This window comes from Cryptomeria japonica, chromosome 10 (genome assembly GCF_030272615.1).
Source record: "Cryptomeria japonica chromosome 10, Sugi_1.0, whole genome shotgun sequence".
NCBI classification, from domain to species: Eukaryota; Viridiplantae; Streptophyta; class Pinopsida; order Cupressales; family Cupressaceae; genus Cryptomeria; species Cryptomeria japonica.
In genome coordinates, this window is record NC_081414.1 from 415,283,214 (window position 1) to 415,296,275 (window position 13,062).

General features: G+C 36.7%; 1 protein-coding gene across 1 annotated transcript in view; it reads right to left on the reverse strand.

The window, feature by feature from the left end:
* The window catches only part of LOC131038499 (acetyl-coenzyme A synthetase, chloroplastic/glyoxysomal), a 163,315-nt gene that overhangs the window by 4,596 nt on the left and 145,657 nt on the right, over positions 1 to 13,062 (reverse strand). The window contains exons 11-15 of the mRNA XM_057970945.2: positions 4,886 to 4,962; positions 4,485 to 4,563; positions 4,158 to 4,226; positions 3,864 to 4,039; positions 3,426 to 3,482 (exon numbers count right to left, since the gene is read on the reverse strand). Of these exons, the coding sequence (XP_057826928.2) occupies positions 3,426 to 3,482; positions 3,864 to 4,039; positions 4,158 to 4,226; positions 4,485 to 4,563; positions 4,886 to 4,962 (458 nt within the window). The remainder of the gene's footprint in view (positions 1 to 3,425; positions 3,483 to 3,863; positions 4,040 to 4,157; positions 4,227 to 4,484; positions 4,564 to 4,885; positions 4,963 to 13,062) is intronic.

The window sequence follows — 13,062 nt, forward strand, 5'->3', positions numbered from 1 at the left end:
TGATCCATTCTTATCAGCCAAAGATATGCTAGGATGAATAATAGCTTCAAAACTTCTAAAGTGATAATGTGAATTGAAAGAGAAGGATGCTATATGACTAGCAAAACATATTACTACACTCTCACGAAATGTTATTTAGCATGTTAATCTCCAGTTACCCATAAATTGGACCATAGTAGAACTCCATTTACATGGCCTTAACTCAGACAACTGAAAGTGTAAATTGAAATCAAATACTTGGGTTTATGATGAGAACAACCCAGCAAATTAAAAAATGCTGAAATATTTCTAAAAAGGCGCAAAACAGAACTATTATCTCATGGCAAATATAGTGTATGTGTGAAGCCCAATGGTCACATGACCATTCGCCTTCTCAACCCTTGGTTTCATATCTGAATGTGATTGTATAAATGACTGTGTGCAGTCCATGTATCGTAAGATTAATAACAATTAATAGAATTATCCCTGCTTGAGAGTGGACGTAGCCTTTATGGTGAACCACTATAAATCTCGTGTCTCGTGTCTTTGTTGTGTGTGCTTATATCTTTTCTCTGCTCGATTTCTAATTAACAACTGGTATCAGAGCTTAGGTGAAGTTAGGTTTAGCAGAGATGGAAAGGTAGATAGATAGAGGATTGAAAATTTTCAAGAAGATGCAGAAGTTCGAAGTTAGAGAAACTAGTTGCTGGTATTGTGGCAAGCGAGGCCACGTCAAAAGAAATTGTTGGTCTTTCAAGAAGGCTGAAAGGCAACCAAAAGATGAAGAGACAGATTTAGTCATCGAAGAATTTCTTGCAAATTTAGACTCGGTGGAGAGTAAAATTGTGCAAGTGAAGGCTAAAACGAAGCATCGTGTACATTGGTGGGATGGCTGGAAAGATGAGGAGAATTTGGATTTGAAAGACGATAAGATTAATAGTGAAGTCAAAGAATTTCAAGAGAATGGTGATTGACCCCAAACTGTTGAAGAGAGATGGCTTGTCAAGACCCAGATTCAATTTGCTATGGAGTTTGTCTCCCAAGATGAGGAGGATACAAATTGGGGTCAGGTAGTAGGGCAACAAAGCCTGAGAGTAATTGAGGCTTTAGAAGGTGTTGTAGATAGCGTGGAGTTGGCAAAGACAGATGGAATTCCAAACGACAACGTCATGGAAGATGAAGCGAAAAACAGAGCAAGTGATGCGATTCTAGCTGATAAGGAGAGTAGCAAGGGAATTTGGAGTTTTGGCAGGCTGGTGAAGGTCCCTGCTTCAAAATCAGAGCAAGTAATTGAAGCCTATTTGCATGATCTGGATGACTTTCGCACAGGGCTGAAGAAAGAGACAGAGGCAATCCGCGAAGTTGCAAGCCAAGTGGTGAAATATATTCCCAAATCTCTGGAAGCCAACGCGTCAGTAGTGCAAGAGTCACTAAAGAGCGTTGGCCAAGTCATCGAGTTCGGTAGGTCTGTCTAGCGTGGAACTACCGACATATTGACCACACAGAGAAGTTTTCCACGTGTTCCTCGAGAGGTGCCTCAAGTAGAGGTTAAGTCTACTATGAAGGATATCTAGCAAGATGGAGGATGTGGTGGAGGGGGCGTGGGTTGTGTTTTTGGTGCTATATTTACTAAGGATATGAAGGCTCGCACTGACAAAGGCAACGGTTGCTTCCTTGTCGGAGGAGGTGAGAGAGGAGCCATGGCATCAAGTTGCAGGGGCTCTAGAACAGAGTTCGTTCTTGAACAAAAAATGACGCCCTATCTATCTCGAATGTTAGAGGAAGAAGCCAAAATGAAGGTGGAGTTAGCGGAAGAGATCGAGCAGAAAGAAAAGTTCAAGTGGGAGAGCAGTCCAAAGTCTAGCTCATGTGAGAGGGGGTTGCTCTAGAGGAATGATGACCTCTCAACTTCCTCGCCTATTGCTATTAGAGATTTCTATAATAGCGAACAATTGCAAACGTTTGATCAAGCCATGAGGTACCATTTTCGGGCTTTGAGAAACAATGAAGAGATGGAAGAGGAGGCGTGTTTTATTGAGAAGTTGCACGACAAGGAGAGTGTGCTGCAGGAGTGTTTTAAGCCGTGGCAAACCTGTTTTAATTTGCTGAAGCTTGCACCAGGACACTTGGGACGGTTTATCATATGGACCAAGTCTGCATTTGAGAAGCCTTCTGCAATTCAACAGAGGGAAAGGCAAACGACTAAATATGATGTCTCCTTGGATTGTTACGGGGATCAAGGCGAAGGGTTTTTTTGAGTTTGCGGTGGATCAAAATGTCGTGGTGAAAGACCATGTATTCACTTGCAGTTTGGGGATTCCGGTGAAGCTGCTGCAAGAAGCGGCAGGTCATGTTATGACAATGGAGCTGAAGAGTGACGAACTTTACAGAGGCAACATAATTGAATGCGAAGATAATTGGAATTCTCAGCTCAAGGGGATTACTTACACTGCCAAGGATGGTAAAGTATCACTGTTGGAGATATGTGATGAGTGGCTCATCCGTGAGGCTGTGAAGCATCTGGTAATGGAAAGTGCCAAATCTTTTGCGAAGGATCAGCAGGCTAAAAGTTTTACACTGCACAAGGGGTTATCCGTGGATGACAGAGGAGTTTATTTTGAACTTGATGGTTTGATGGGCAAGTTTGTGCCCAAGTTTGTGGTTGGAGAAGATATTTTTGACTCCGATTTAATTTGGAGAAGGCTAATTCGTAGCATGCATGAACAAGAATTTGCAAAGTTAAAATCTTCTAGGCTGGATGTAATGTGATTTGAACTAGAAGACGGGTTGTCATTGTGCATGGCTGTACCGGTTGGCCTTCACGGGGGAGATTGTTGGGAATGTGAAGCCCAATGGTCACATGACCATTTGCCTTCTCAACTCTTGGTTTCATATCTGAATGTGATTGTATAAATGATTGTGTGCAGTCCATGTATCGTAAGATTAATAACAGTTAATAGAATTACCCCTGCTTGAGAGTGGACGTAGCCTTTATAGTGAACCACTATAAATCTCGTGTCTCGTGTCTTTGTTGTGTGTGTTTATATCTTTTCTTTGCTCGATTTTTAATTAACAGTATGAAAAGAGAAACAAAAATAGAATGATTTGAAATCCATTTAGCTGTTTGTACAACTTATACTGATCCCTCGGCCTAGCTGAATATGATACTATTGACTTCCAATTCTGGATGACATTTAGTTATCATACAACTAAAGATTCAACATAATCTTGGCCTAGACGAATATTATACCATTGCCTTCCATTCCCAATTACACTTCTATAGAATGATTTGAAATCCAACAAGTATGCAGATTCAACATAATCTCAGCCCAGCTGAATACAATGCCTTTGCCTTCACATTCCCAATGACACTTATGGTCTTTGTAATTTAAAATAAATCTACAAAAACGTCTAGAAAGAACAACAATGATAGTTCTTAAACACACCTGACATTAATAACATCATCCACACGTCCAGTTAACCAATAGTAGCCATCCTTGTCCCTTCAAATGCAAAGTCGGACAATTAATAATACAGTAGGTATAAATAGATCTAAAAGAAAAGCTTGTAGGAACTTGAAGAACATATGTGTTCGCTTGGTATCTAATATTTATTTTTAGTTGTCAAGGAATAATTTCTCTCAATACTTGTCTAATTGCACCTCAGTCTTGGATTGAATTGCAAGCGAGACATAAAATTGTTCAGAAAGCAAATTATTATTAGTTAGAATAATCTTCTACCTATTTGACTAGTGATATCTTTATATTATTACCTAATCATTGTGTGTTCATTTCAAACATTACACTTATAAATAACAATTTATACATAAGACAATATTGTTATTTGCAAAGGAAATTTTTTATTAGTTCTACAGACTTGTTTACCTGTTACACCCATCACCACTGAAGTAATAACCTTTGAAGGGTTTAAAGTAAGTTGTTTCATATCTTTCATGGTCACCATAAAGAGTTCTGAAACAACCAGGCCATGACTTCTTTATGCACAAATAGCCACTGCATTCTCCTTTCATTTCAACCCCATTTTCATCCACAACAGCAGGCTGGAAAGGATAGTTTCATAATGTAAATTGAGCAACAGTTGGCAACAATTAATATAGTAAAATATTCAGTAAGTCATTTTGAAAAATAACCATGATTGCATAAAATGTCAATACCTACCTCAACACCAAAGAAGGGAAGAGTTGCTGAACCAGGCTTAAGTGGCCAAGCACCTGGTATAGGGGTAATCTATGAAGATAACAGCAAGAAATGAGATTCCAATCTCTCACTAATATGTTACCTCAATGTTGTTTAAATTCAGACAATCAAGTTTTCATGGTTACATATCATAACGCTTGCAATCGGCATGATGTAACCATAATGAATTATAAATTTCAAAATAATCCCAGATAAAGTTTGTATACATAGATTCAATGATCATAACTGCCCAATAATGACCTTACTTGATGAAACTAAATAATCTTATAAGCAATAAACAAAAAATACCATGAAGCCACCAGTCTCAGTTTGCCACCAAGTGTCAGATATAGGACAACGACCGTCTCCAACAATGTTGTAAAACCACCTAGAATAATGATCAAAATCAATAGCTATTAGTATTGTCTAATCGATTCAAATCACCTAGAGTGGTTAAGCCTTTAGTTCACAAATGAGAAGTATTTCTTAGAATTAAAAGCTTAAATGGTTCTTCTAACTGAATATATGATGTTACTGCACCCAGACAGGATTTCCATTTGCAAACTACAAAAGTAAACATTATAAAGTTCCAACCCATTTTGATTATTTAAGTAGATTTTGTTCCCACTCAGATATTTTGTAATTATGACATAATTTCAACTATCTTCCTATACAGTTCTTTGTGATATCAGCACAATGGATGTACACACCTCCATGCTGTTGGATTTATGGGCTCTCCAACACTTCCCAAAACTCGCAATGATTTGCGTGAATGACGTCGAACATTCTGCATAATCAAGTACATCAGAAAATCAGATCACATCACTCTTGCAAGAAAACTTACAAATATTTTTTATAAGATCAGAATAGTTTCTTCCATTTTTAGATATATTCAAATAAAGAACCTAGGGGACAGTATGATACAATCTACCCATAACTATCATCATAAAAGTTTCCATCTGTAGATGTAGGACAAAGAGGACAATAATCTAATGACTTGCAACCATTTTTAATCTATGTTGTTGCTTGCTGTAACTATTAAAAAAACATTTCAAAAGGTAAAGTCTACATTATAAATGGAAAGAGCGAGTACACCACAATGTGTTAAGTGATTAAACATGTACAATTTCAGGATAGAAGAGGACATAAAGAAAACATGATCGTCAAACACAGAAAGTATATTATAATGCAACAACCTCTCATTCTACTCATTCAATCATCATATAAATAGTACATGGTTGCAAATGGTTATGCAGCTACCCAACCAAGCAGCATTTGCTAACAAATAATTAGATAAGTGGTGAATAAATTAACTAGGGACCAAGGAACAGTTGCTAACAAATAATTAGGTAAGTGATAAATAAATTAAGCAGGGAACACATAGGGGAGGATAAAATATGTAGTGATCTATGTGAGCATATTCAAAAAAATCCCATGTAAATGAAAGTCAAAGTAGACATAGGACTAGTTATATGCAAAGATGCAAATTTCAAACAATCCCCTTGTAATTCAAAGTCTCAAATCACAACACAAAGTCTGAATCTATCCAATGGATCCATCTCACCACCATAATTTTCCAGAAAGCAAAAATCTGGATAGCTCAAGTGCATATTGACTAACCCCAAAAGCAAGAGGTAGATGCTGCACACAATTATACACTATAGTATGTAACTTGGGCAGCAAAAAATGTTGATCCTCCACAAAATATGACTCAGTCCCTGGTATTGGCATCTATCAATCACATGAATGATTCCATTCTCCAATCCAATGCAACCATAAATATAGGTAACACATTCTCAGATGATATCACTCTCCAATGTGATAATTTTTTGACTATTGGGTAGAGCCATCTCCTAAAATGGTGAAGTTGCACTCCCAATCATCAGTGCAATTACTCTCCAATCAAAGATGATCAACTCAATGGCTAACCATCAATGAGTTGATTGCATCATAAGTGCTCACTCCCAAATCATGATGTGTCTAGTACTATCACTAACCATCTCCACTCAAAAACCAGAATCAATGTCCAAAATCAAGCAAACCAAATGGTGTCTCATGATCAAGATACTCAGCTAATCAATCCCACTATGAAAGAAACCAATCATGAAGGGACGATCTCACTCATCTATCAGCTGCTATCACTCTGCAAAAGATGCAGCTGATGTGACCAATCCATAGTGGCTACACATAACAACTAATCCTCAACTCTTACCGTCTTTGGGACTACTGCTTCTCAATCTCGAAAACAATATCAAAATCTATCAAACAGAGCAAATTTGAAAGGTGACCTTTGTAATATCCCCTATTGGGACTTTACTCAATTTTCCCTAAAATTCCCAAATGGGGTTTGGATTATGCTTGGGAATGTAAATTGTCAACTTAATATCTAGATTTAGAGCCAATTACTTGAACAATTATAAGTCTGCTGACTACTGATTTGCAGGTCTGCATATTTTGATTTGCTCCCATATGCTTATTAATGTGTTGTAAATTTGCTCCAATATGCTTCAAACATTTTCTTAATGTGTCTCATAAATCTTGAGGATAAAAGGGTGTTGTAATTACTAGATTGGCTCTTCCACAAAGCTCCACTTGTTTATTGTCCTTTCTTCTTTTGATTGGATACTTTTAATATCTTCCTCATCATGCCTTGTTTTCTTACTTGGATTTCCTTTTGCTCATTCATCGAACATTGCCTCTATATTATGTATTTGGCCCCCACATGTGTCTTGGCCTCCACTCTTCCTTGCATTTGAAGCACAAACCTTTCTCTTTCCAAAGCCCTTTGAGCCCTTTGGCTAGGTTGCATCAACTATTTTTCATAGGATGGCGGGAACGATGCTCTGATACCAATTGTAATGTCCCCTATTGGGACTTTACTCAATTTGCCCTAGAATTCCCAAATGGGGTTTGGATTATGCTTGGGAATGTAAATTGTCAACTTAATATCTAGATTAAGAGCCAACGACTTGAACAATTATAACTCTGCTGATTACTGATTTGCAGATCTGCATATTTTGATTTGCTCCCTTGTTCCTCCCTATGCTCTAAGTTGAATGATCCTTCCTTTATACTTTATTGGTGAAGGAGTCACCACCTTTCATAGGGATTGAAGCACCACCTTTCATAAGAATTGAGTCATCACTTCTCATTGCTGCCTTTGAGAATAATATATTATTCTCCAAACTGATCTCCCTTGGATCCCTTCCTCAAATGAACCTTCTTCCCTTTATATCTCGCAATGTGAGGGAGAGGTCACACCACTTCATCATGTATGCCCGTTGGTAAGAAACACAAGCTTTCACGATTCCCCCCTTCGAAATACTACAACCCTTCATAATTTCTTCCATTTGAAAGAGCTACTTCCTTATCTACCTCCCCTTCCTTTTCTTCCTCCATTAATCTTTCCTTGATTTACAAGCTCCCTTCCTTTTTCCTTTCTATATCTCCCTGCTCTCAAATGAGGTTTTCTTCTCCCTTTTATATCTCATGTTTGAGGGAGTCCCAACTTTTCATTTCATGTCTTTTGACTATTTATTAACTTAATTAAATTTTAATTATCTTTAATTATATTTATATTCTCTTATATTTTTATTTTATTTTTATTTTTATTATTTGTATTTTAATTTTATTATTAAATTCTATTTCAAAGTAGGGACATTACAACCTTCCTAACAAATGTGGACAATATGAGTAGTCTATAGCTAATCACCCGAGGTGGGACAACTCAGCACCATCACAATGTAAAATATCTTGCAAATTCTTCACAAAAAATAAGCACTTTTCCCCAATGTCTATTTTGTCTATAGACTGTTTACTTCTGAGGAAGATAAAAGCATTGTTTGCAGTTTGTGTGTAATCGCTTTCATATCATTTTGACAATGCAAATATACATGGAAATAACCAACACAATACATTAAGCTGATAGGATTTTAAATCTTTTAGAAATCTGCTTATTATATATCAATTCATAATGGATAATGATTACAGAAGATTACAGAGAAAATAAAATAATTCCTGACCTAGATAGCTGGAAATAATGAATCTCAATAACACTTTGAACGTGACTAAGCAATGTCTACAACTGGCTTCTATCTCTCCACATCCAGGTCAGATCTGCAACTCCATTGCTGCAATAAACCTTTCAGTGTCTTTGATTGCATATATAATTTCTGATGATATAGGTGAGCACCCAGCAACAGGAAAGATTGGGTTTTGCCTTCCACAAGCTCCACAGTGCCCTCAAATCTCTACAGTACTGGCAGATAATTTACTCTTCCAAGTGGCTGATGGAACAGTCTTCTGCTGGCCACGTCTCAGTCTAAAAGAAACCTCATGCATCCATTAATGACTCAAACATACAGCTGGAAAGTGGGACGACCTTACCAACAAAGTCGGCTACCATAAATCTGTCCACACATTCCTCAAGGGACTCCAAAATCTTCAACGCATTGAGTTTCTCCTTCCCACGTTAATGCCAAAATATGATTAGCCCCAGGAAAAGGAATAAACAAGCAGCAACAAGGACATTTCTACAACTTGAACTTGCACTATGCTTCATGCCTAGCCTCAAAGCTCTGAATTTGCCAGTAATCCCTTGCTCATAGTTTGCCCATAACCAAGCTTGTCTTTTGTTCTAACAAGGCATCCAAACTATTCTTCCCGGCATGCTTTCATCAAAACTTCAAGCTCTGAAATTTGTCTTTAACAAAGACTTCACAAATTTCCATAGATCTCAATTGTTGAATCCCAAGTGAGAAATCTGAGTGATCTCTCCTGCAACTAGCTAGGGTAGAATCCTTCACTACTGAAGAAAGTATCCCTTAGGGTTTCCATCCTAGGGTTTCTTCTCCTCATAAAGCTCTCCAAAATCCAAATAGAAGAAATAAAACCAAGCATAAAGAATGAGCTCCAAAAACACCTTTTTTATAAAACCCGCAGAACATTCTAGAAAACCTTTTCAAATTCCTGCCTTTAATATTTCATTAAGCTCAAATAATAAAGTCACCCTTTTAATATTTCTTTTTATTTTGTACTTTAGTCACTTAGTTGCTTAATAAATTAATTGAATAACATTACCCATAAGATGCACTTTATTGGATAAAATAAAATAATTAATTTAAATTATTCCCTCACAGCCAAATTTTAGCCTATGGAAATAAAATAGGCTAAATGGTCTCATTGACTATGCGCAAAGGGACATTACACACAAGGTGTTAGCAAGGGATCCAGAAGCCAACTTTACAATGTAGGAACATGTGCATCTACCAAGGGATTTGCAATCTCTATCCAACAACTAGGAATCACTAAAATGCAACAACACAATTGAATCATGCAGCTAAACAATCACAACACATTATATGCTAAACACACAATAAGGTATCATCAAGCACAATTGAGGCAGTCACAAAATAAAAATCTGCAAGAGGTACAACATAATTAATTTGCATCTCTAAAGAGATCAACACAAGTCCTCAATATCAATGTAATGTTCCCGATTTGTGGCTAGATCAGCCAGCCCTCAAATAATAAATTAATTAATTATTAAATAAATAATAAATTAAAATTATTAATAAATGAAAATATTAAATAATTTTATTAAGGCAGCTCTACAGGACGACCTGCCCTAGCATGTTGTGTGAGTTGTTACCTTGAGGCCAACAATGAAAGGCTCATATATTTGTAGGATCATGATGGAATGAAGGGCATCAAATGGTAAGAATATGAAGTGCATTAAATGAATGCAGAGCACTCAGACACAACCTTGAGAAGCTCACGATTTGGTAGGACAAAATCCCTACCACACTGCAAGATAATGATATTATTACTTTTGTCAATAATTCTGCTTAGCACCATTATTCAATGTTGTCGAGGTTCAATATTCTGAGTTATCCTTGCGTGAGGCAGCAACTGTATCTATTGTGTGGGAACCAGGAAGAAATCCAGGTGAGGAGCCAAGGGTCAAGGAGCTGTAGTGAAGATTGATTTCTCCTTTGCTGTTGTCAAGAGACACAGCAAAGCAGATCTTTGGACAAATAAAGAGGTTGGATGTTGTTTGGTGCGCGATCTGTTCTTGGATCAGTCCACTAGCGGCAACCTACAGATTGAATACCACAACAACAGCATGATAAGACATGTTTTCACATCCTAGACTGTGCGTGGGAGATGCTTGAGGGATCCCGTAAGCTATAAGCGCCATTCAAGATGCTCACAATCGACCTTCTAAAATGATCCATTCCCAGTGTGAAAGGGAGAATTAACTAACAGGTTCTTCAAGATTTGTATGGTTTCAAGTTATAAATCTAATATGATATGAGAACAGTCCTGTGTGAATTTGCAGCTGATTTAATATTGTCATTGTTATCTGAGATCAGCTAAATTGACTGTAAAACAAAATGTTATTATAATTGAGATGTAAAATGATGTACTTATGAGTTCTATAATGGTATCAGAGCCACCTTCCTGCCAACCTGTGAGGGTTTGATGATGCAGATCCATGAAAATAAGAAGCTATGGATCCGATGACATTATTTCCACTATTTAAAGCCAAATTGCTATAAAGACAGGACATAGAATACCTAAAGGAAGAACGACGATTAGAAGAATTTGCTAAGGAAGTGGCCAGATGTCACGCCAAATATATGAGCTAAAGGCCAACCATCTGTCCAGACCTGACCTTTGCATAATATTTTGAGCTTCAAAAAATTGGCAAAAGAGAAAAAGATATGAGTAGCAGCCCTACAAGGAGAATTTTGAAATGGAATGATTCAATCGGAAAAGGTACACATTTGAAGCCAACAGAATATTTGAAGGATATTTAGGGTTGTTTGATTAAATTAAATCTATATTTATTTTTGAGGATTATTTGTGTTATTTAGATTGGATAAATCCAAGGGGTAGGAGACTTCAAGATGACATAAGACAAATAAGAAAAGAAGAGGAATATTCAACAGCAGAAAGGGTGGAACCTGAAGTGAAGAAGAATGCAAGAGCACGAGAGAGGGTCAAGGAAGATAAAATGATATTGGAGTAGAAAGGATCAGAGTTTCAAGCTATCAAAAAGGACTCCTCACTGACAGAAGAAGTAATGTCCATGAAACATCAGCCCAAATTCTAGGTATGGACATAATTGCATCATGTAATAAATTAACAATATATGAGTATGATTGGTCCATGCAATATAATGAATAATCTTAGTGGTGATGAGATGATTAGTTTGTTTGAGATTGAGGGCCATGAAGAAGAACTGCAGGTTTATCTAGAAAGTCCCATGATTATGCACTCTGATTACATGGAGGTGGGCCAGGAAACATTCACACTCCTTTGTTCCAAGAGAGATAAGATCAGTGATGGAGTTTGGAAGGGAGACGTTCATCTCAGAGTAGCACAACAAAGTGGCAAAGCAGTGATTCTAAGGTTGATATGGGTTCCTGGCATTTAGTTTGTGTATGCAGGTATTGATTGCTTGAAGACAAGCAATCTTCAATTAAGTATTAAAAGAATAAAAAATTAAAATTATTAATAAATGAAAATATTAAAAACTTTTATTTAAGTCAGCTCTACAGGCTGACCTGCCCTAGCATGTAATGTCCCCTATTAGAATAACTTGTGAATTTGGGACAACTGTCTTGCAAAATCAATTGCAAGAGACTTCTTTCCTTTAAGTCTCAATTATTACTATGAATTTGATCTAATATTATTATTTTTTCTGATCAAGACATCTTTATATATGTATATGTATATATAATTATATTAGCAATTATTAATGTCTTTGCTAATTACCCTTTGTATAAATCATTAATACTACTACTGCTTTAAAAAAACATTAATTGTTAATATATTCAGTGGCTGGTAAAGGCAGACAGATCTGACACCTGTCAGATCTGGTCTGCCACTGTTATTAAATTATGTATTACTATAATACATATTGCAGTTTAATATTATTATTAAATTAATAAATTCTGCATAAAAACATTATCAAGTTTCATATATTAAGCATTCATATTAAACACATCCCCATGCATTATATCTTTTGTAGTTTTAAAACTTATATCTCCTGCAATGGTTATCTCCCTTTCCCCCTTGAATGGTCAGTCACGATGCTCACATGTCCCTTTAATCGGTTGGAAGGGGATGTCTCTGATTTGAAATCGATCTGACTTGTGTACCTAATATTGTGCTTAAAGCAATGGCTCACTAAAGGTTCTCCAATCTGGATTATAAAATAAGGTACCAACTCCCCCGATGATAGCAATAATGTTAGGTCGGTCCAAGAACCTTTCACAGGCTGTGTTTATTGTCTCTGCCCGTTTAGTTGAACCTGGTGCGTTTGTGTTGCAATAGCAATTGTTTTTGACAGATAAAACAAATTTTGACAAGATATGAAGGGAAAAATCAACAGTGCTATAATCTGGAAATTTATTAATTTCAGCCTGAGGTCTCTTATGACATTCAAACAACACTAATATTCCATGGAATGCTAATAGAATAATTTCATAGGTAAATTACTGATTTCTCGATTGGAAATTCATCAAACCCTTGCTGTTCATGCAAGCAAATTTCTGACACCAGCTTACTGTTTATTCAATACTAACCGGAATCGCCCATGCAATAGGCTCAAAGTGTCAAGGAAGACTAGGCGCCACCTTTAGTAATTATTCCATGATTTTTAGAAGCCCCATTGCCAAAATCGCAGTCTTCCAGCTATCCAGGGCACGGCTTCCAAAGCAGGTCAAATCAGCAACCAATCACTTCAGAATTTCTTTATTTCTTCTCTAGCTGTAGTTATCAAACCCTCTTCAAAGAACAATGCCTCTTTATCCAATCTGCTCAAACTTGGTCTCTGAATGAAACCAACAGTAACAAAATCATCTGATATTTCACAGAA